The sequence below is a fragment of the Crocodylus porosus genome, unplaced genomic scaffold, assembly GCF_001723895.1.
Source record: "Crocodylus porosus isolate Cpor-Errol unplaced genomic scaffold, CroPor_comp1, whole genome shotgun sequence".
NCBI classification, from domain to species: Eukaryota; Metazoa; Chordata; order Crocodylia; family Crocodylidae; genus Crocodylus; species Crocodylus porosus.
This window is the reverse complement of record NW_017728910.1, coordinates 28,151,306-28,175,589: the sequence shown is the minus strand read 5'-3', so window position 1 is coordinate 28,175,589 and position 24,284 is coordinate 28,151,306. Positions and strand designations below refer to the sequence as shown.

At 44.4% G+C, this 24,284-nt stretch overlaps 1 protein-coding gene across 3 annotated transcripts in view; it reads left to right on the top strand.

Moving 5' to 3' along the window:
* ACAP2 (ArfGAP with coiled-coil, ankyrin repeat and PH domains 2) overlaps window positions 1–24,284 on the top strand; it is a 116,107-nt gene that overhangs the window by 48,968 nt on the left and 42,855 nt on the right. For all 3 annotated transcript variants that reach the window (XR_002100641.1, XM_019532936.1, XM_019532938.1), the window contains exons 5-8: window positions 14,686–14,744; window positions 15,916–16,099; window positions 19,158–19,202; window positions 21,635–21,730. Coding sequence is in view for 2 of the 3 variants with exons in the window: in XM_019532936.1 (XP_019388481.1) it covers window positions 14,686–14,744; window positions 15,916–16,099; window positions 19,158–19,202; window positions 21,635–21,730 (384 nt within the window). In the remaining variant the exon portion in view is untranslated. The remainder of the gene's footprint in view (window positions 1–14,685; window positions 14,745–15,915; window positions 16,100–19,157; window positions 19,203–21,634; window positions 21,731–24,284) is intronic.

Below are 24,284 nucleotides of genomic sequence, written 5' to 3'. Positions count from 1 at the left end.
GACCCCAGTATTCTTTCCTGCCATGGCAGGGGGTCGGACTAGATGATCTGCTCAGGTCCCTTCCGACCCTAGAAACTATGAAACTATGTCCTTTCCTTCAGGTGTTATGTTCCCTCTTGGAAAACATTTCCCCCACTTCTGTGTGGAAATATATGGCTCTGTGCATATGCTGCTGGAACTGAACACAGACTTAGAAGCTTGAGGCTGGTCGTCCTTTCTTACCAGCCTGACGGGCAACAGAGATGAGCCATTTGCCAGACTAGAGTTTTGCTTCTCCTCTGTTTTTCATTCCATTTTTTGCCTCTCCATAGACAAGTTGCTGCAGTTTTTTCCTTCGCTCTTTGTGTAACTTATTCCTTCCCTGGACCTGTGACAGATTTAGTCGAGTAGAGAAAAAGGACAAAATGCCAAGTTTGCAGCACTGTGGCAGATTTCATCTTTCCCCATACAAAATTATGAGCTTCCAGAAGTTACTTCATTCCTGCTTGCAGGGAGCAAGGAGTATTGTATTGAGTTCTCCCTACAGGCTTCTTTCTCATTTCTTCACTGATGAGTTGAAAAGCTACTAAAACTCCTTCCCTATCATTTTAAGTGCTAGAGGTGTGCAGGGCCCTCTTACACACCTGGGATCCTTGGCTTCTGTCTTAAAGAGTTTAAAAATCTAGTCAGACTCCGAGGATAGTCCACAGGTTCCATTTGAAATGAACTGTCTATGGGGGACATTAAATAAAGACCGTTTGCCATTAAGCCTTTTCTAAGGAGTGAGGTTTTAGAAAGTTTGAACAAAGGGAGGTTGCTTAGGAACAAAGGTTGGGAAGGCATTTCAGGTATAAAGTGTGCAAAGATGAGGGGAAAAACTGATATGGGGGTGAGGGGGAGGAAATAAAGAAAGAGGGCAGTATTGAGAGAGGTCATAGCAGAAAGCAAAGGAGGGATTAGGCTCCACTGTAAAGACCACCAAACATAAGTGCAGCTAGTATGAATTGGATGTGGAAGGTCAGGAGTAGACACGACATCTTGTGAGTTTTGGTGTGGGGGGAAAATCTCAGCGTGGCGCTCAGCTGGCACATTAGCTTGAATGGTCTTAGTATCTCCCACATTTGCTTCTCTCTCTTCTTACCATTCTGGCTGCGTTCATCCTTACAATTTGGTGTGACCGTTGTGGCACCTGTGTCCAGTTCTCATGAGTCATAAGACAGGTTGATGAATACCTGTATGCAGAGGGGCTGCGTTCTGCGAGTATCTTCACTAGAGACTTTTTACTGCAGCTTGATGGAAAAGTAGCAGAAAGCAGACAGACAAGTCTTCAGGAAAACTGCTCCTCTGCTAGATGAAAGTAAGGAGACAGATGCTATGGTTCTGGTGTGTGGAAGGGTCAGGAGAATTAATTTGGTGATGGTTGGGTTCACAGCTCTATCCATCTCTCCTGGCACCTTTTCCACTCCTCAGATGAGCATGTGTTGGAATAGAGCACCACTCAAAGCCTGGAGGCGTGAGAGCAGCTCTGAGCATGTCTGGCAAACACCACCTCTCCCACAGGATTGTTGTGAATTGCTGGGTGTCTCAATAGCAGAGATTCACAGATTCATAGATTGTAGAGTTGGAAGGGACCGCAAAGGATCATTGTGTCCGACCCCCTGCCCCTGAAAGCTTGGCACTGACACGTATAAGCAGAGCTGTAAATCTGGCCAGCTCTCCTTGTGGGCAGTTTCTCTCTTTTCACAAAAAAACCCAAATGTAGTTTTCTTTGCATTTTTCTTGCTAAACATTTTTACTCTACATTACTGTAGGGTACTGTAGTAAAATTGTAGGTTGCCCAGCAGTGTGCTTCATGTGTCCCTTCATCTGTTAAGTCTGCATCCGGTTATCCTTTTGTGCTAGCTTCTCATTTGCACGATCTTGCCTTTTGTCAGACATTGGCAGGCTTAAATGTCAGTGGCAGGAGTGTCTGTAACCTGGTTGCCAGTTTGTGCAGTAGATATTATCTACCATTTAGTTACACAGCTCTTTGATTCCACAGAGTGAGAATTAAAATACGCAAGTTTTCTGAGATGCTCCCATTAAATTTGGTACCCTTGTTAAGGGGAGCACTCATCCACATGTTTCTCTTCATTATTAGGGGCAGGAAGGAGTGATAAGCTCTTAAGGGTTTTACCTAGGGAATATTGTCAATACTTGGTACTTGCATAGCTTTATCCCTTCATAGTTACTTGACTGACTAACGGGGCAAACAGTGAAATTGCAGGGAGCAGGCATTTGTTGCATGGGACCTGTCCATCTGTCTGCTCTTACTGCGTGGCAAGTAAAAGCGACACTAGGGCAAGTAGCCATCAGTGGAACAGGGTTAAACTGCTTTAGTTTAGGTTCTTCTTACTGTGGGGTGAGACCAGGTGGATGAACAGGTACCAAGAAACCACTTTTCAACTCTCTATGTTTTGTGTGTACCCTACTTCTCAGAACACACTATGTGATTGGTAAGTGTTATTAACCCTGCTTTCTGAATGAGGGGAGTAGTGAGGCAAAGAAACAGAGTAACTTTTCGAAAGGGAGGTTGTGTTCGAGCTGGGTGTAAAGCTTGGCCATTTCTGGTGCGCTTGAGAACTGGTTAATACTGCTGAAGTCTTCTTAGTGTGTTTGAAGAGATCGTGTTGCACTTAACCTACTACTTCCTACTTTTTGTCCTCTGTACTACTACTTTACTTCCCTCTCTTCTTGTGTGCATCATACTGGATGTGTAAGAGGTAAGGAGGCTCGGAGCGGAGACATTATCTGCTTTCTAAACATGAATTGATTAAAACTGGAAAGGGAAGGAGGGTTTTGTCCTACATTCATTAAACTTTTTCATGTTCCTTTTGAGATTTGAGTACAAACAGGGGTGGATTGGGGGTGGCAGCTGCACCCCCCCCCCTTTAATTTTTTTTCCACCCAAAATTTAAAACCAACTGCTTGGGAGGGGCAGTGACATTTCTATCCAGGCATCTATGAGGGAGTCAGTTGAATTCATGTCTCATTAAAATCCATATGATTCCTTCTAAACTCTTCATTCCATAGGTGTTAATGACCCTGTCTCCTTTTTAATGGTCTTGCTGTTTCACTAACCAAGCTAACTTTTCTTCTGCAACTCTGCTGTTTGTTAGCTGTTCCTGTTAATATAGCTCCTATTTCACAGTTTTATTGCCTCTTTTTAACTCATTCCAATAAAGTTTTTTCATCAATCTTAAACTGAAAAATATAGCTGTAGGTCCGTAACTCCATTAGTAAAGCTTCTAGTTTATTTTTACCTGTAAAAAAATGTGTTGTGTTATATGTGATGATACACCTCACCATGTGCACCCACCTAAATCCACATATGGGTACAACGGTATGGAAAATGTTCCATTTAATTTGCAAACTACAATTTCTGGGAATATGAAATACCCTGGAAATTAGTGTATAACTTTCAAATATGGATTGGCTGTGGAAACTCTGAATTGGAAAAGCTTACAATTCACAGCATTCTCAAGTTGTCGAATGTCAATTTTTTCCAGGTCTCATAAATACAATAGTAAAAGTGGCTTATAGCAGGAAAAATGTCTCAGAATTCTGTGACTGACACTGTTCTGAAGCAGCAATGCTTGAGTAACAATTTGGCATATGTAGCTATGGGAGGGAACATTTCCCTTACAAATAGGATATAGAAGGGTGACTGAATTCTTCATGCTTGTATTTTGGCAGTAGTAATCTCATAGAAAATGAGGGCTGGAAGGGACCTCAGGAGGTCATATTTAGTCCAGCCCCCTGCTCCAAGCAGGACCAGCCCCAACTACATCATCCCAGCCAAGGCTTTGTCTAGCCAGGTCTTAACCTCCAAAGATGGAGACTCCACCACCTCTCTGGGGATCCCCTTCCAGTGCTTCATCACCCTCCCTGTAAGAGAGATTTTCCTCGGATCTAACCTAAACTTCCCTTGCTGCAACTTGAGCTCATTGCTCCTTGTCCTATCATCTGCCCCGCACTGAGACCATTCCAGCTCCATCCTCTTTGAAAGCCCCATTCAGGTAATGTCCTAAAGCATTTTGTGGGAAATCCCAAAAGCTCATTTTCCTTCATCTTTGGCAGTTGCCGCCTGTTTTAAAATCTCACGTTACCCCAACAATTTTTCATAGTCCTTGGAAATTTCAGAGTCGCTTGGAAAGTGTAACTGCTTGCTTTTCTTAAAACTTTAGTTTGTTTTAACAATTGGATTGTAAAGGATGGTAATGATCTTATCCTACATGGGTAGGAATGCCTTTATATTACCAAGAAGACAAGAAAATTACATATAAAGAAACCCTTCTTCTCACTTGTAGCATCTAAGATGAAATATTCCTTCCAGAGTACTCCTTCCCCAGTCCTTTCTCAGCTGCTAGGGGTCTGTTTGTAGTCGGAAAAGGCAGGGCTCTTCCTTGCCCTCATCAGGTGCTAGCTGTCATTTAACTTTTCTTTCCCAGTATCAGCAGGCCCCTCTGCTGTGAAAATGTGTGCATGACTTCCCTTCTGTCACCTGTTTTAGTTAATTTGCCACTGCTCTGAATACCAGCTCCTTGCAGAGAAGTTTGGGGTGAACTTGTTCTTTGCCCATGTAACCACTTGCTACAATGCACAGGGTCCTATATTGTCTTACAGCTCTGCCAAGTCAGGTAATAACTACCATTTAAGCATTTTTTCAATAAATCTTTTATATGCATTGCATTGCCTGTAGTTTCTGGATGTGCATGAGTCTACATAGTCCACTCATCCAGCCTTGTATATGGCTATATGACATGCACTAGCCTAGGGGTGGGCAGCTATTGGGGCCTGTGGGCCCTGCAGGGTCTCTTGTTAAAGTGTTGCAGGCTGTCATCACTGCCCCGCCCCCAACCCACCCCTGCAGCAACTTCTAAAACTGCCTATATGGGATGGGGCCACAGGAGCCCTGGGAGCTGTGTTCATAAGTGTGTGTGTGGGGGGGGAGACGAGGCCAGGGTCATGGGGTGGTGACGGCGCAGCGCTAGGGCCCAGGGCAGAACCCCAATCTGCTGCCCGTGGCCTTGCGTTGGGTGTGGGTTCCACAGCAGGGGCATGCACGGGACAGATAATGGCACTGCCCTTGCCCAGCCCTGCGTTGTCGCTGCCCCAAGATCCCAGGGGGTCCATGGAGACTGGCTGGGAGCCATGTGGACAGGGCGCTCTGATCACATCTGTGCAGCGGAGAACCCTGGCTTCAGCTCCTGGCCAGTCTGCATGGAGACCCTTGGATTTTGGTCCAGCGGATGAGGTTATGCTTAGGGGCAACCAACAAGGGTTCATTTGAGGCAGGTCCTGTCAGACCAACCTGGTGGCCTTCTATGACCAGGTCACCAAATCCTTGGATGCAGGTGTCGTGGTGGACTTAGTCTTTCTGGACTTTCAGAAGGCCTTCAACACTGTCTCTCACCCCGTTCTTATTAAGAAATTAGGTGACTGTGGTGTCAATGCCTACACAGTCAGATGAGTCGCAAATTGGCTGGAGGGCCGCACCCAGAGAGTGGTGGTGGACGGGTCATTTGGAGAGATGTGGGCAGTGGGGTTCCCCAGGGCTTGGCCCTTGGGCCCGCACTGTTCAACATCTTCATCAGCGACTTGGACGAGGGGGTGTAAAGCACCTAGTTCAAATTTGCAAATGACACTAAGACGTGGGGGGAAGTGTGCACGCTAAAAGGGAGGGACAGGCTGCAATTGGAGCTGAACAGGTTACAGGGGTGGGCAGATGAGAACTGGATGGGATTCAACACAGACAAGTGCAAGGTGCTGCACCTGGGCAGGAAGAACCGGCACCATACCTACAGGCTGGGGAACTCCCTTCTTGTCAGTGCAGAGGCAGAAAAGGATCTTGCAGTCATTATTGACTCCAAGATGAACATGGGCCGCCAGTATGGGGACGCGGTCAGGAAGGCCAACTGCACCTTGTATGCATCCACAGATGCATCTCAAGCAGCTCCAGGGAGGTGATCCTTCCCCCTCTATGTGGCACTGGTCAGGCTGCAGCTAGAGTGTTGTGTCCAGTTCTGGGCGCCGCACTTCAGGAGGGATGTGGACAACATGGAGAGGGTCCGGAGGAGGCCACTCACATGTAGGGTCTGCCTTGCTGCCCCCGATCAAGGAGGGGGATCTGGACCTCTTCAGCCTCCACAAGAAAGGCTGAGGGGGATCTAGTGGCCGTTGGGTAGATTCAGATTAGACATCAGGAGGTGTGACTTCACTGTCAGGGCAGCTAGGATCTGGAACCAACTTCCGGGAGAAGTGGTGCTGGCTCCTATCTTGAGGGTCTTCAGGAGGAGGTTGGATAGACATGTAGCTGGGGTCGTTTGACCCCAGCATCCTTTCCTGCCCATGGCAGGGGGTCGGACTTGGTGATCTGCTCAGGTCCCTTCCGACCCTACCAGTTATGAAACTATGAAGGTTAAAGGGTTAGGTTGAGTCCTAGATAATATTTCATAAAAATAATGCAGAAATTTCCCATGTTCTCTGGTTTTCCTCCTTTTGTCTTTGTTACCACTTAGGCTATTGACAGGTATTGGTAAGGCTTTCCGTACCATTTTGTTTACAATGCACTTAGTTGACTTAAAATTACCAAGCTCTCCAGTGTCTGGGTCAGTATTGGCAGGTGCGCCATTCAGGTCAGTAAGACGTGTTCAACATAGAAAAGAAGCTAGCAGAGAAGTTTTACAGGACTAGAGAAGCTGGGAACAAAAAACTCCCTAAAAGAGCACTATCAAAGAAGCATATATGTATTTTTAAGAACTCGTGTTTAATGCTTATTTTTAGATATACAACTGGTTTCAGATAATATTTCAACTGCTTTCCCTATTTCAGTTCAAGCCGGTATATCTCATTACTGTAGGGAGATGAAGTAACCTGCTGCTTGGTTTTCTAATACTTATCAGAATTTATTAAAAACCCTGTAAGTCAAAGACTTATTTGGTTAGTGATTTAGGTCTGTTCTCTTAAACACCTTGATGATTATAGTGTGTTTCTTGCAAATGCTAGGGCTTAGCTGGTTTGACACCGTTTCCATGTCTCCAGAAAAAGACATAGCTGTTTTTGTTTGTAAAATGTCTCCATTATGTGCTAGCTATGTAATTGCCATCTCCTTCATCAAGCAGTTTTTTCCATGTGTGTTCTCTTCTGGCTGCACATGTGCCATATGCAATCAAGTTTTGGACTCTTGGTCAGCCAAGTCTGGGGCCTCTCCTCTGCCCCGGGTGCCTTTTGTGCTGTGCCAAGGACACGGAGGGTGGGGCAACCACAAACGTTCTTCAGTTCCTCCTTGATGCCTGTGGCCTTGTCAATCCTGTAGCATCAATGCCTCCAACTCCCTATCCAAATAATGTGTTCTCTTTTTCTTTTTATATTTATTTGCAGAGTGTTTAGGCAGGCAGTTATTAAATCAGTTCTTTCCCTAAATAAATAGTTGTTTTATTTTCCTTGTGAGATTTTTTCCTGGTACCAAGTCCTGCTGTTATGGCAGATCAAAGTGCTCCTGGGTTTGAAACTCCTTGTCTTATGGCATAGTGATGCCCTTAAGGATGCGTCTCTTATGCCTTGATCTAGGGCACGTTCCTGAGCAACGCATCACTTACTGTTCATTCCCTATGAAGGCTGAAGGTGGAGGAGATGCTTCTCAAACTCAGCTGTGCCTGTGTGATTGCTTGCTCCTCCAAAGTGCATTCGGAGCAAAAGGAGTCCTACAGTGGTGTTGGCCCATTACTAGATGTGAAGGGCTAAAATTGTCAATAGTAACATGGAACTGTTTGGGAAACGCTCTCTCGTGTGTGTGTGTGTGTGTGTGTGTGTGTATATCACATCGTGGTGATTGAAGCCTCTTTGAGTCCAGCAGTAACTCAGGAGGTTGTTAAACAGTGCTTAATAAAATTTAACACTGACCTGAGTGAGTGGGCCATGCTGTTGCATCTGAGAGTCTTGTAAGAGTTAGCTGAGGAGCCCTCTCGATGTTTAATGTTGATTCACAACATGGGTGGACCTCAGATCTCAGCGAGGGGGTTGTGGGGGCACAACCTCTTCAGTGGTGTGGTGTGCTCATGGTGAGGGGAGTGAGAAGAGCTTGTCATGCGCGCATCACACAGCTAAAGTGGGTGTGATTGTGCGCACCCCCCCCCAGGATCTGGGATGCTAGTGATCGCTGCACTCACCAGCATGTCATCAGAGCTCCTGCTCAGAGCTTTGTGTGTTGCAAGTCTGTGAGCTCACTGGCTGGTCAGTGTGAGCTCTGCCCAGAGTCTCTGCTTTCAAGCAGCTCTGGAGCCCAGGGGGTGAGTGCTGCAGTTGTACACCCTCCTCCTCCCTCTCTCGGCACCCCTGCATCCTCCATGCCCCCAGATCTCCTGCTGAATTGAGCGGGAGGGGAAAAGAGGAGAGGGGCGATTTGCAGTAGGAGCTGGTCTACCCAGGACCCAATCCCAGTGTGTGGCAATGGCCTGTTCGCGGTTTGATCCAATTCCATGGGGCTTGGACATTTGGTGGCACTGCTCCTCTCCTGCCACCTTTCTGGAGCTTTGGGGAGTTTTGCAGCCTAAGAGTTGAACGCCCCTGAGCTAAATTGATAGTGTCCTTTTATCAACTAATCTCAGTCTCAAAAAAGCACCTTTTTTGAGACTGAGATTAGTTGATAAAAGCATTTGGTTGGAACTGCATGACATTTTTGATTAGGAAACTAGAGCAGTGCAAAGCCTATGTGGCACATGGTAAATGGATTAAAACCTGACAAAGGGACAGGTTTCAAGCTATAACTTCAAGTAGGAAATCATGACCATGTAAGTGAATTTCTAGTGAGGCCTCACAGGCATCAGTTCTCAAGCATGTGATATTTAACATCGTTATCAGTGACCTGAAAGAAAACAAAGACATGCATGCTGGTCTGTTTTAGCTGCTTTCAAAGGAAGCAGACACTAACTCTTGTGCTGCAGTGAAACAAGTGACCTAAATTCCACTAAATTTAGCAGGGCTACAGCTGGAGTGTCTCTGTTACGCTTCCAGGCTACAGAAGGATGCAGGTGTAACAGATGCATCATGAAGGGTGTGTGCTGGTCTCCAGGATACAGTTATTACATCTGTCAGTGTCCAAAATCAAAGGCTGGAAGAGTGGTAAGCAGTCAAGGTGACAGATCAGTGAGATGGAGTGATCTGTTGCTGGGCACAAGCAATATGTATTTTAACGTGCAGTTTCTGGGAGGATGGAATTGAACCCATGAGTCTACCTTGTAGGACTGAGTGAACAATATTAATTCAGAGAATGGACCTGTCTGTTGTTGTGGGCTGGCCAAGGAAGAGCTCTGCACAGTGTGCAGCAATGACGAAAGAAAACAAGATGAAAGGATGTTGACTAATGAGGAAAACACTGCCACCGTACAAGTTTGTGTCTTATCTTTGTCTGGATGTGGTGTGCAGCTGTGGTCACTTCATGTCAGAAGGGCTGTTGCAGATGTAGAGGGTTTCCAGAGAGGGTGATGAGAAGGATTGGAGGCATGGAGTGGAGAAATGGGATTGACTCTTCAGGAAGGAGACAGATACTTTTACCACGTCCTTTCTTTCTAAAAGGAAGGTTTTTCTGGGTTAGGATGTTAATGCATTCAGGATTGGTTTGCAAGATGTGCCATCCAGTTCAGTCTGCTGTGTGGTAGCTTTCAAATTCCAATTTCTAAAGCTACCTCTTCTGAGATATCATCACATATGACCGGTGCTGAGCTGTGGGTCTAGGTGACTGTGTTTAGACCACTACTTGGCAATGGGAATTCACTCCATTGTTTGCTTTCTACCTGTGTCTTTTCACCCAAATAATTCCAAGAGCCCAGGATGAGATTTTGAAAACCGACCAGAGAATTTAATTGCACAGTTTCATAGTTTTGTAGTTTCTAGGGTCGGAAGGGACCTGAGCAGATCATCAAGTCTGACCCTCTGCCATGGCAGGAAACAGTACTGGGGTCAAACGACCCCAGCAAGGTGTTCATCTAACCTCCACTTAAACACCCCCAGGGTAGGAGCCAGCACCACTTCTCTTGGAAGCTGGTTCCAGACCCTAGCCACCCTGACTGTGAAGTAGCGCCTCCTGATATCTAACCTAAACCTACCCTCTGCCAGCTTGTGACCGTTATTCCTGGTCACTCCTGGCAGTGCTCGGGGGAACAGTGACTCCCCCAATGCCTGTTGATCCCCCCTGACTAGTGTGTAACAGGCCGCTAGACCCCCCTCAGCCTTCTCTTGTGGAGGCTGAACAGGTTCAGGTCCCGTCGCCTCTCCTCACAGGGCCTGCCCTGTTGCCCCGTGACCATGCGAGTGGTCTCCTCTGGACCCTCTCCATGTTGTCCACGTCCCTCTTGTAGTGCGGCGCCCAGAACTGGACACAGGACTCCAGCTGCAGCCTGACCAGTGCCGAATAGAGGGGGAGGATCACCTCCTTGGATCTGCTTGAGATGCATGTGTGGATGCATGACAAGGTGCAGTTGGCCTTCCTGACCCCCACCGTTAAGTCTCTTTTCCCTGGACTGCCTTGTATTCTAACCCGGAGCACTTCAGAGTGCCTCTCCCCTGACTCCGTGCTAATTGACGAGGATGGGTATTCCTCCTTAATGTAGAGTGCCACGCCCCCACCTCTCCTTCCTATCCTGTCCCTCCTGTACAGCCTATAGCCCTTGATATTCCCCCACCAGTCATGCGATGAGTCCCACCACGTTTCAGTGATCCCCACAATGTCTGGGTTGGTGTCAGCTAGCAGGAGGGTGAGTTCCTCCTGCTTGTTTCCCATGCTACGAGCGTTTGTGTAGAGGCATTTGAGGCCTCCTGTGGATGTGTGTACTGACCCCCTAATCACAGCATTGCCCTGGCCCCTGTCGCTTACCTGTGTATACGTTTCGCTCGTTGGTCTAGGCTGGGCTGTACTTGTGGGTGTTGCTTGGTCAGGCAGTCCGATGAGTCTTCCACCCTCATCTTCGTCTTCCCCTTCCCCCGACGAGCCTAGTTTAAAGCCTACTGGAGGAGGTCCGGGAATTGTGTTTAGATCTAGTCACAGGTTCACATGTTCTTTTTAAATTTGCTGAGTTTTGACACAATTCGGGCATGTTCTTTTGCTTTTGGCCTCTCTACATTCTTGGGGTACAGGCCTTCCATCTAGACCCCTTCCTGAGTGATCAAAAACCATCCTTCCCTGCCCCCATTGGGCTGTGATCAAACCCAGTAATGCTGTTCCCCAAGTCTGTACACCTTTTTTGCTCGCTTGGGCCCAATCCATGTATGTAAAATGTGATGTTCACAGGATTGGGCACAAACATCTTATTGTCAGGTGGTGAGCATGCTTCAACTTGGACCAGAACTCATCCAAGTTCCAGTCTAAATCAGAGAGAGAGAGAATTGGGGTCGTTGAAGGGAGGAGGGCCAGAAGGGACCTCCAGAGGTCGCATCTCATCCAACCCCTTGCCTGAGGCAGGACTGGCCCTGTCCCGATCATCCCATACAAACCGTAATCTCAACTCTACATGAGACAACCATCAGCCCTGACGCAACACAGACCTAGCACCCCAACCTGCCACAGGCAAAGCAAGGGAGCCCCTGCAGCCAGTGCTCTGCTTCTCTGAAATGTTGTCAATATACACTGCAGGGATCCCAGGTAGAGGCCATGCCCCTGCTACAAAAGGTAAAACCACTTCAGTCTGTACCAGTCTGACCATGGGGTGTAATTTCTTCTTGGCCCCACAAAAATGGTGCTGGTCTGATGCTGAGTGACAGGGGAAGGCCCTCTAGGCAGGAACCTGCAGCTTTAAATCCCAGCAAGAGCATTGGCACAGCCCAGTCCCCATCCCCAGCTACGGCTGTAGCCAGCACCCTAGTGCCCCTGGGAAGGCTTTGAAGCATCCTGATGTACAGAAAATGGAGGGTGGGACTGGGGGCAACCAGCAAAGTCCAGAAGCCTGGGAAATGCCTGTAGCAGAACATGGGCATCACCCCATGTAGCTCATCCCCCACCAGGGGCTGTTCAATCTCCTCTTGAACACCTCCAGTGATGCCAAGTCCACAGCTTCCTTAGACAGTCTGTGCCACTGCCACACTGTTCTCACAGGGAAGTGTTTCTGGATATCCAGTCTACACTTACTTTGCTGCAACTTCAAGCCATTGGTCTGCACCGTTGCCTGCAGCAAGAAGGAAAAGGTGCTTTCCCTCTTCTTTGTGGCAGCTCTTCAAGTATTTGCAGACTGCTATCATGTCCCCTCTTAAGTGCGTTTTCTGCAGGTTGAATATGCCCAGCTCCTTCAGCCTCTTCTTATGTGACTTTCCTGCCAAGCCCTTGATCATCTTTGTCGCTTACTCCTTGACCCTCTCTAACCTTTCCCTGTCCTTTTTAAATTGTGGGGCCCAGAACTGCATACAGTATCCAGATAAGGCCTGAGCAGGAGGCAGTACCACCTCTGTGTCTTTTACCTAATGTTGCTGCTGATGCAGCACAAAACTACGTTTACCTTTTGTGCGGCTTCATCACACTGCAGGCCCCTGTTGAGTCTGATCTACCGAAACTCTCAAGTCTCTTTCCATAGAGCTGCCATCGAGCCTGGTGTCACCCATTTTATATTTCTGGTTTTGTTTATTTCTCCTGAGGGGAGAACCTTGCATTTGTCCACACTGGCCTTCATCCTGTCTGCTCCAGCCCAACTTTCCAATCTGAGATCCTTCTGAATTGCACTGCCATCATCTAGTGTGTCCACAATCCTTCCCAGTTCTGTGTAGTTTGCAAACTTGCTCAAGCTTTGTGCCAGCATCTAAATCGTTAATAAACACGGTGAACAGCACCAGGCTCAGAACAGACCCCTGTGGGACTGCACTCAAAACCTTCTGCCATTTTCACATGGACCCACTAAGAACTCCCCTTTCCCTGCGGCTCTTGAGCCAGTTGTCTACCCATCTGTATAGTAGTCTTGTCCAGCCCATGTTTGTCCTTGCTGAAGTCCAGATACATAATACCCACGTCATTCCCTTCATCTACCCAAGTAGCTACTTTGACAAAGAAGGAGATCAAATTTGGCACAATTTGTTTTTCATGAATCTATGCTGGCTGCTTGCAATCAGCTTTTCTTCCTCCTGATGCTGGCAAATGGCCTTCCTTAGGAAAAGTTCCAGTAACTTCCCAAGTATTGAGGGGAATAATGGATTCAGAGCCCTTTCTCAGGTTACTCCTTCCTTGGTTGCGTTGGAGGTCCACATGACTAGCATCCAGCTGTAGTTCTGGGGGGCTTCCCCAAGTGGTAACCATCCAGATTGGTGATTCTGATTTGCTCTCTGCTGGTAGCTCTCAGCTTGGTATGGGGGTTTCTCCTCATGTTTTGTGGGTGCTTCAGCTCAAAGTGGAAGCTGACAATGAAAGTGAGGGCACAGTACTATTTGCAGCAATGCTGGTGCTCACTAAAGAGAATGTTTTGCAGATGGATGCAGGGTGCTAATCTGTCACAGATTTTTTCCTGCTGTTGCATTGAGTGGAAGAAGAGTGTAGCTGTGCTGTAGGTGTTAATGGGATCTGGTATTCACTGGATGAATATTGTTTGTGTTGCTTGTTTGATTTACATTAGAATATATGAAATTCACAGAACTTCAGGAAAACTTCCAGTCTATTTGCCAGCGTGGCAGGGTTCCCTTTCCCAGGTAGGGAAAAGCATAACGTGGACAGAACCAGGAGAAGGAAGCTGTGTCCTGACTTGGTCATAAACTCTTACTCTGTCAGGAAGTTATATGCCTGTTGGCTTTTGCCACCTTACATTAAAAATGTATTTGTTTTGGTCCTGTATCAGGCTTTTCCCAGCCTTGTGCTTCTAAATTTATACAGGTTTCCCTCGCTTTATCCTGTACATGTGTTCCTGGAAAACAGCACATAACTCAAATTCACATAAAGGGAACCCATTTTTGATGTAACAAATAGGGATATGGCTCCAAGACCATGACTGTTCTGACCCCCAGACCCATTCCTACCACTTTTACAAGACAGTTTTGTACTCACCAACAGCAGACAGTACACACAAGCATGTGGTAGTGGTGAATGTTACCATAATGGGGATGGCAGCTAGAGAAACATGTCTCGGACAATGATCGAGGAGCACAGATCCACGCAGGAGCCTGTATTTTGGTGCATATCACTCCCACAAGGCACTGCACAAAGCAGCTGACTGCAGGCTTCCACCACACTGATCGCGTAAGAGTGAATTTACCTCGCATATAACGAATTTGTGGTATGAAAAGGGTCATCGCATAAGAGCAAATTCACACGCACAGAACTCGCATAAAGCGAGGGAAAGCTGTACACATCATTGTGATCAGCCAGTTTTCATTACTGGAGTACCTGGAACTGTCCTATTATCTTGCTGAACAGTGATGGTCTACTAAGTTTTTTTTTTTAGTTTTTTTTTCAGGTAAGGCATTTTTAATTTTGAGAGTGACTGTCATTTTAAATAACAGTTGAAGTGTGAGGAATGCAGTTTTAAAGCAGAATCTGCTGTAGTAGGCCTAAGAGCCTTCAGAGAAATGGTATATGAAGACCTATGAGAGAGAACTGTTAGGTTTTACTTCCTGTTAAACGTATTTGGTCCGACATGAAAAGACTCCTACAATCCAAAATACTTTGAGCTACCTTTTTAATGGCTTTTCTTTTTCTTTCAGATGCTGTTTGATCAAACCCAAAGGTCAATTAAAGCACAACTTCAGACATTTGTTAAAGAGTAAGTTTATTTTCACTGTTTAGCAATTCAGTTTAAACAACAGAGGGGGAAGTCCTTTGTAAGGCCAAATAAGAAATCAACTTCTGATGAGGCCGGGGAAACTATTCTTGGGAACTGTCAACTATTCTTCCTATAAACAGTTCCACCCAACATGCCTAAACAAGCTGGTATGTAGTTGGATTAGGGTGGAGACATTTTTATATTAAAACAAGGTATGTAATAAGTTTCAATTCAGGTGTTGTCTTTATTAAGACACAATGCAACTTTATGTTGTTGCTTCCTAAGAAATGTCTATGATGAGGTAAATTATAGATGCAGCTTTCTGTAAAGTGTCTGTGCTCCTCCTGTGCTCCCAGAGCTGGGGTTTGCTGCCAGGATGCAGGCATGCACAGGATGCTCAGCATCTGAGGGAGCCAGCACTTGCCTCCTCTCATGGGCTGGACGCCAGCACTTGCCTCCTCTCAGAGCAAGGAGCGTAACCTGATTCGAAATTTTACTAAACATGAGGAACTAATTAAAGAAATAAGTATGAAGTGACTGTTTTATATTTCTTACAGTTTTACATTCCAAAAGAATTGGAGATGTAGAAAAACATTTAAAATGTTTAAAATGTTAATGTGAGTGAGTTTGTTTTTTTTAAAGTCGTGACTTATCCTCCCTGGCATGGACTAGATGATGTGGGCCTCTTGGAGGCCTCGCTGTGGTGTGATTCAGTAGGTTCTGTGGAGTTACAGTGAAGACTCCTGCCAAGATACTTAACAGCCATGTGTTTCTTATTTGGTTCTCTATTAAACTGGCTGCCTTGCATTCCCAGAACCTTGGCTTTTTATATATGCTCCAGGGATTAGAAATGGCACTGGAAGTGTGTGTAAAGCACTGCTAGGGCTTTTCTCAGTCCCCAGTAAGTGAACTGTTTTCTAAATTTCACTGAGAAAAGAGTGAAAGGGAGACAGAGCATGGAGCCAGGAAGGCCTCACTTCATTGTACTTATGCTGCACATCTGATCCAAATATTTAATGAATAAAGTAAAACCAAAAAAGGCCAGATTGGATACTTGCATAGAGAGCAGTGTAGAAAGGGGTTTCCATTTACTATAATGTTTAAGCAGTCATTCCATGATGAACAAAATATGCTTTCAGGGGCATTTCAAGCCATCTTTCCTTTTCTTTAGAGATATTAAAAAATTTAAGGATGCAAAGAAGCAATTTGAAAAAGTCAGTGAAGAAAAAGAGAACGCATTAGTAAAAAATGCCCAAGTTCAGAGAAACAAGCAACATGAAGTAGAAGAGGCAACTAATATTCTGACTGCAACACGGAAGTGCTTTCGGCACATAGCTCTGGATTATGTGCTTCAGGTTAGTGTAACAATTGGTTTAAGATTACCATTAAGTGGTGTCTGGTTACTGAGCTGTGTTGCTTTTTGGAAATTCCTGCAATAATGTTCTCAATGCCTGTATGTATCGGCAGCATGTAAGTAATACATTATTTGTGTCCACAAATGATTTTTCATTTTCAGATTACCTTTTAAATAAGGATGTGTTACCCTATGTACTTCTACTGGTTGGTTTTACTATATGTTAAGCTCTTGTTACAGTGACACTGAATGTTCATTTTTATTTAAACACTTTTAAAAACAAATGAGTGTTAAGAGCTGGTTTTATACCTGTTAAAATGGGGGGATCTGTATGTTTAATTTTGCTGTAAGTTGGTGTAAATGTTTGAAAGTTAAAGTTTTGAGTAAAAATGTTGGTTACAAATTACCTGACTATTCAAATCTGGCATTTTGGTTGCCATTATGGGTCCACCTTCCCTAGATGAGTTGGTGCAACATTCTTATAAATACAAACCCAGAACCATTCTTTAAAATGCCGACTGAAATTTTAATCTGTGGATGTGATAAAAGATCAGTGGCTTGTGTTTTAGAAGGTAAATTTACTAAACAGTTGCATGTACAGTGTTATGTAAGTTTTAAATACAACTAGCAAAAAATCAAAAACTTGACAGTATTTTGTATTAATTCATGTATGCATGTGTGCAGACACTATAGTCAGCAGCACAAATTGCATGTGAAACTCTTGGCCTTAAAAGTGAAATGAGTTATTGTGTACAGCCCAAGCTCAAGAGTGGAGCAGACTTCTATGTTCTGAGAAGCTTGTGCAAGGTCCTAGTGTCCTACAGTGTAGGAACATATCATAGGATAATAGGGCTGGAAGGGACCTCGAAGCTCATTTAGTTCAGCTCCTGCTCAAAGCAGGATCATTTCTGACTAAACCATCCCAGCCAAGTGTCTATCTAACCTGCTCTTGAAAACTTCCAAGGATGGAGATCCCACAGCTTCCCTTGGTGCCTGTTCCAGTTCCTGACCACTCTTATATTCATCTCTACCATCAGTTTTCCCTGCTGCAGCATGAGGCACTTGCTTCTGTCCCCTATGGCTACAGACAAAAGCCCATCTCCATTTTCTTTATAATCAGGTGTTTGAAGACTGTTATCAGATCCTCCCTCAGTCTTCTCTTCTCCAGACTAAATAACCCTAGTTCTTCCAGCCTTTCCCATCCATCTCGACTCCTCAGCCTCTAATAATTTTTGTTGCCCCATGCTGGACTCTTTCCAAACTGTCTATACCTTTCTGGAAGTGTTGGGGACCCAAAACTGAGCATCAGACGAGGCCTCAGCAGTGCTGAGCATAGAACAGAATAACTGCTTCCTTTGGCTTGCAAGTGACACTCTTGTTCATACAGCCTAGGCTGCTGTTGGCTTTTGCAACAAGAGCAAGCTGTTGGCTCATTCAATTTATGGTCCACTGTCATGCCAGGTCCTTGCTTGCAGCACTGCCAGTCACTCCCCAGTCTGTATTTGTGCATGTGGTTATTCTGTCCCAAGTGCAGGGCTTTGCACTACTCCTAGTTGTGTCTCTGCCCTGAAGAGCTTATAGTTTAAGTCCAAGATGGAAATAGCAGATTGAGAAAACTGACAGATGCCTAACAGTGAACTGACAGATGCCTAACAGTGAGCCATTTTCACAGCACACCAGCTACCTAGGGGGATTACATGACAGTTCCTGTGATAGCAAGGAGCTGTGATTGATGACCCAGCAGGTCCTCTTCTGTCTTTATGAAACTCTGTTCCTAATCACTGCTCATTTTTCTTGGCATTAGAGTGGAGAAGAGTTTTCAAAAACAGGCACAAGTGGGGCAGAAGTTGTCGCATGTGGTATGCGGGTGAATTTTTCTCCAACCCCATAAGCTAAAAGAATAAGTAACAAGCTTCTATTCGAGACATGTAGTGCGCTGTGCACATGATTCCAGTTAGAGATAGGCTTCTTGGCATGGAGCTTTTTCTGCGGTAGGGAAATATGACTCAGTGCTGCAGTTTTGTGGCCATAGTAATGAATTTATATTTAGCATTTTTGTCTTTTTTTTAAATCCAGAAAGCTAAGGGTTTGTTCAATACAACTTTTTTTTTTTTAAAGTGCATGTTTGTTTCAGGCAGCTTTCCAAAGGGTTGAATATTTTGTTTTAGAAGTACCATCTGTTCTTGCTTACAGCTTCAGTAAAGTTATTTCATTTGCTAGCCATCTTTGAACAGATAAGCAGAGGAAATAAATTCCAAGATGATACATGTCTCATTTAACTGAGGCTTTTTTGGATCAAATCTCTGGTTTTGTAAAATAGCATTAAATTAGTGACCAGAGGGCAGAAAGAATACAGTAATGTAAATATCAGCAATTATACATGAAAGGGAAGACACGAGTAATGCTTTCTTGGACGGTCTGTAAATACTAGTCACAGGTGACTTCAGTTAAGTTAAAAGATGAAATGTATGCAAAATACCGTTAGACTAAGAAATGTAAAGTGGGTACATTTTGACTGAGCTCTTGGAGGTTGGAACCCAGTTGTCTTTGCTGTCTGTACTCTCTGACCTGTGTTGGCATTATGTGACCTAGATTTTAAAAACAAAACATATGAGAGTTCTTTTAATATTTTTGTGCTAATAAAAGATGCTCAAAAATACTGTTATACTGGAATTGCAAGATTTTTCTTAAGTGTTTACATTTAGAAATCATAGAGAAGCAGGGCTGGAATGGACCTCAAGAGGTCATCTACTTCAACCCCCGCCTGAGGCAGAAAAGGTCCTGTGTCTCATATGGAGAGCAAATCTGCAACCTTGACATTATTAGCACAATGCTCTAAACAGCTGAGCTAATCAGCTGCTTTGATACAATAATGAAAGTAAGTGTAGTAGTTTGTATCTTTTCTTTTGTATTAAAATGCTCTGAGGAGTCAGATGTTAAATTCAATTCTTCCCATGTTTTAAATTTACTTGACTAACAGTAGGCAGTTACTTGGATTATTACAATTTGTTTTTGTGAGAAATTTGGGAAAGAATGAAACAAAATACTTTTTTTCCTAGATGAATGTTCTTCAATCTAAAAGAAGATCAGAGATCTTAAAATCGGTAAGGTATTTTAATATTCATATGCAAAACATGTCTAAATAAACCTGAAATATTAAAATAAAATGATTGCCCTCTGATCAGTGACAATTGTAAAATTAATTTGTCCATTCACGTGTCATGCAGCTACCAGTGCAACTGTCATCTTTGGCAGTGGTAGAAGTACAGGCCAGAATGAAGACATGGATTCCTCTGTGTAATGGTGATTCCCTTGATGGGGGATTGGGGCACATTGCTTTGCTTTTCATTGCCTGTGCTGCGCATGTTTTATGGCTAAATTTGAAAACTTTGGTTTCCATACGTTTCAGTTTTTATGAGTACTACATTCACTTACAGCAAAGATTTATCAACCACGATGCTGCAGCACCCTAGGGTGTCTTGAGATCTTTCCAGGGGTGCTTAGGGATACTGCTCAGTGTTAGCACTGATGTGTGCAAACATGATCCACAAGACAAACCCAGAGATTTCAAATAGGAATCCAGAGTGTTAAAAACATTTCTGACCTGTTGTGGTCTGTCTTAATTCTTTGCAACAGAAGAATTGTTTTAGTATTTTTATGTAGTCAAAAAAACCAAGTAAAAAAACCCAAGCGCTGGCATATTTTCTGAGGGGTGCCTTGAGCCTAAGGAGGTTGAGAACCACTGACTTTAGAAAGAGTATTTCTCCCAACTGTTTCTAAGGCTGAGCCTCTTACATCCTGAAAAGCTGTGTTTTTACTTGAATAAAACCGAGTCCGCAAATGCGGTACACTTTTTTTGCTTTATGCCTCCTCTATGTTTGCTGTGCCAGAAAATACATAACCACAAACAGTATCCTTCATTTCTTCCCTATCTTGTTTCTTTCCTCCCCATATGCCACCTGAAGTCGCTTGTTTCCTTCAGAAAACTAAAGGGCCAACTTCCAGTTTCCTTAACTGTACTTCCTTTAAACTGTGAAGGTTTTGGTCTGTATCACAACATGTTTTATTTATGCCACTTTGAATAGCTTCCCTATTCTATTTCCCCTCCTAATGATGTGTAAACAATGTGTGATTTTGTTTTGTTTTGTTTTTGTTTTTTGATGCAAGTTTTCCCTGTTTTTGGAAAGAGGTCATCTTTTGAGGCCCAAAGGAAAGAGAACATGAACTTTTTAGTTGTGGCCTAGAGTTATGTTGATGAATGCTTGACAGACACATTCTGTACTATCCATTTGTTTTAAGTGTCTGAGGGTATGTAGTTGTTATTTTAAACAACCTGAATGAAAAAGTCACTACTTCTTCCAGTCAGGTTGACTTTGATCTGTCGGATAACTTTATTAACCCATTTTTTAAAGCTTGAGGGTCCAGGCCTGACTGCTGCTTTGAATTTTGCATTATCATTTATGCCAACACATAAGAACATAAGAAGCACCATATAGAGCCAGACCAATGGTCTACCTAGACCATTACCCTATTTCCAACAGTGGGAGTAGTAGATGCTTTAAGATGGAGGGCATGTGAACATGGCATATCCAGATCCGTTCCCTGTCATCTCCTTCCTGACCTCCCTGAGTGCCAAGTGACCACGGAGTGGGTGGAAGCTACCACCCTTATACATTTGATTCAAATTCACTGTATATACATATTCACTGATACAAGTGTAAGGCTGGTCAGTTAAGCCCCATGGTTTCCCTAAGCTCTTTTGCAAGACACAGTTCAGCTCTTACATTTCTATAGTCAAAATGAGTGAAAACTATGGGAATAATCCCATTGCAAAGAACCCCAACCACAAGAGAAGGTTAAGAGGCGACCTTGTGGCTGCCTATAAATTCATCATGGGGGCGCAGAAGGAAATTGGTGAGGCTTTACTCACCAACGTGTCCCTGAGGGTTACAAGAAATAATGGCCATAAGCTAGCAGAGAGCAGATTTAGACTGGACATTAGGAAGAACTACTTCACAGTTGGACTAGCCAAAATCTGAAATGGGCTCCCAAGGGAGGTGGTGCTCTCTCCTACCCTGGGAGTCTTCAAGAGGAGGTTAGATAGGCATCTGGCTGGAGTCATCTGAACCCAGCACACTTTCCTGCCTATGCAGGGTGTCGGACTTGATGATCTATTGAGGTCCTGTCCCTTTTTAGGTTAGATATTAGGAAGAACTACTTCACTGTAAGGTTGGCCAGAGCCTGGAATAGGCTTCCCAGAGAGGTGGTGCTCTCACCTTCCCTGGAAATCTTCAAGACGAGACTGGATAGGCACCTGGCTGGGGTCTTAGGACCCCTCCCACCCCCAGTGCGTATTCCTGCCCATGGCAGGGGGTCGGACTCGATCTGTCTAGGTCCCTCCCGACTCATTGATTCTATGATTCTGTGACCCTAACATCTATGATTCTATGAATCTGTAAGTAGGAGTTACTTATGTGAAAGCTGACAGCCATCTATTTTAAGTTGCTTTTTAACATATCCTTTCTCTTTGCTTTAGATGTTATCCTTCATGTATGCCCATCTGACTTTCTTCCACCAAGGCTATGATCTCTTCAGTGAACTGGGGCCCTACATGAAAGATCTTGGAGCCCAGGTAACACAACAAAGTACAATCCTGCAGTAAAGTACGTTTGAATGTAAGTTTGGGAATAATACAAGGGAAAATAGGCAGTCGCTGTAACAGTTCTTTAATGGGGTACAAACACTTGATTCAGTATGGATGTACCAAGATGTTTGCTAGCATGTCTTTGTAAGGTAATTGGCATGTTATGAGGGGTGAAAAGCTGAGTCTGCCCCAAATAACTGGCATACTATTTTATCAGTAGAAACCACTGATGTCCAACCTTCTTGTTCCATGTGCTGGATAAGGGGTACCAGCTTAGTCTCTGGGCCAGATCCAGTGTCCTGGGTGGACGCACCTGGGCCAGATCTAGCGTAGGAGCTGGGAGTTGAGCACCCTTGGTATACACTGATTCCTTGTCATTGAAATCTGTAGGGCTGGCAAATGACTGGTGTTGTTTTGTTCAGTATAGATGACTGCTTGCTTTAGCTGTGGACCTCTGCATGGTGGACCTGTAGTAGTGGGTCAGGCATAACATTGCAGTTAGAAACATAAAAAGATGCAGATAATTTGGAACCTTTTAAATTTAAGTAAATATTGGAAAAACTAGCTTCAGGTATCAAATACCCCTGCATTTTTTTTGTAATTGGTGTCACAATTTCATTTCTTTTATTTTCCATTTTAATTTGTAAATGTTTCTGAATGACGGCCTCGTTCAGACAGGAGAATTGAACACAATTCACTCTGCAGAGGGACATGGCAAAGCGGCATATGTAAGACTTTGAAGTGCACAGGGTACACGACGTGGAGGCTCACCTGCAATGTAGTGTTTACCTAAGCCATGTGATCTGTTGGTGTAGACATGCTGTCCTGTTGCAGAAAGTGACTTGTGGCAGTGTGGTTTAACTTGGTTTGGCACCAGAGAGCTGTGTTGGTGTTTCTGCTCTATCATCACTGGTGAGGACTTGCCTGGAGTACTGTGTCCAGGTTCTAGAAAGGTATGGACAGCTTGTAAAGACTTCAAGAGAGGGCAACTGGGAGGCCGACTTATTAAGAACGGCTGAAAGAACTAGGGTTACATACCCTTGAGAAGAGACGACTGAGAAGAGTTTGAAAAGTCACTGGATACCTGAAGGGCAAATACAGAGAGGATGAAGATGGGCCTTTCCATAGGGAACAAGACTAGGATCAGTGGACTCCAGCTACAAGAGAGGAAATTTAGGTTGGAGATGAGAAGGAACTTTCTGACTGCGAGGGTGGTCAGACACTGGAAAAGGCTGCCTAGAGAAGCCACGGAATCTCCATCCCTGGACATTTTCTAGACAAGATGGTCGGATACTTGGCTGGACCAGTTTAGTTGGGGCTGATCCTGCCTGAAGCAAGGGCCTGGACTACATGGCCTTGTGAGGTCCCTTCCAGCCCTACTATCCTGTGATGCAGTGACTTATATTTTATGTCAGTTTTGGGCCTTTGATGGTTTGTAGCAGAACAACTGCACTGATGCCAAAATTAAAGTGAAAGGGAAAAAATAGAGGGATGCTATAAGATGTGAACAAGTAGAATTTTTTTGCCCGATTTCTCCTGCTTTATAGAACTACCGTAGGAGTGGCAGTTAACAATTGTGGATACAAGGTTCAGACCAGTGTGTGATCTTTTTTTCAGTTGAGGGGATCCCTTTTAAATTTTGCTTTCATGCTTTTCTATATTATTTCTGGGACCTTCATGTTGTTCTATCACAGGTTTTATTCATGTGATTTTTTTCCTGTTTCTTCACAGAAGGAGCAGTGGCAGGGGGAAGGAGCGGGAAGAAATTTGCTACCTTTTAATTGCAGTTTTAAATTGTCCTAGTTAGGTTTGAAGCTTCCAATTCAATTAGGTTAATGAGGATGGTCAAGTTGCCACTTTTGCTGCTGATATTTGGTTAATGATGCCTGCTGTAAGGCTGTTAACAAGGCAGCTTCACATCTTGTTACAGTACCATGTTACAATGTCTGCATGTTGGCAGCTGGGGGAAACAGCTATTTTACAGCTTGTCTAGTATAGATCATAGTTGCAGCAAAGACCGAGGAAAGAATGTAGAAGTGCTGCAGTTTCCCTCCATCTGTTATCTTATTCTGTTTCAAGTGTTAAAGAAAGGAATATTTTTCTTTGTAGGAATAAGCTTGTTGAGTTTCAGTGAGGTATTTAAAATAGCTATTTTGCAGTTTGCATTAGTAGAAGTCCCTTTGAAAGGTCAGAGAGAATGCAGTACATTGGCGTTCCTATTAGCTTTCTGGAAGACATCAGCAGATACCTACTAATCATGCTTATCAGTGAATTTTCAATTGCTTGCCACCAATTTGATGCAAAGTGGGTACTATTTATAGGTTGATTTTCAAGGTTAGCTAACTTCTAATTATCTGCAGGATAAAAATTTCATAGACATAAATTTCATAGACATCAGGGCTGGAAGGGACCTCGGGAGATCATGGAGTCCAGCCCCCTGCCCAAAGGGCAGGAAGTGAGCTGGGGTCATAGGATCCCAGCAAGATAAGCATCCAATTTACTCTTGAAGGTGCTCAATGTAGGTGCTTGAACCACCTCCGCT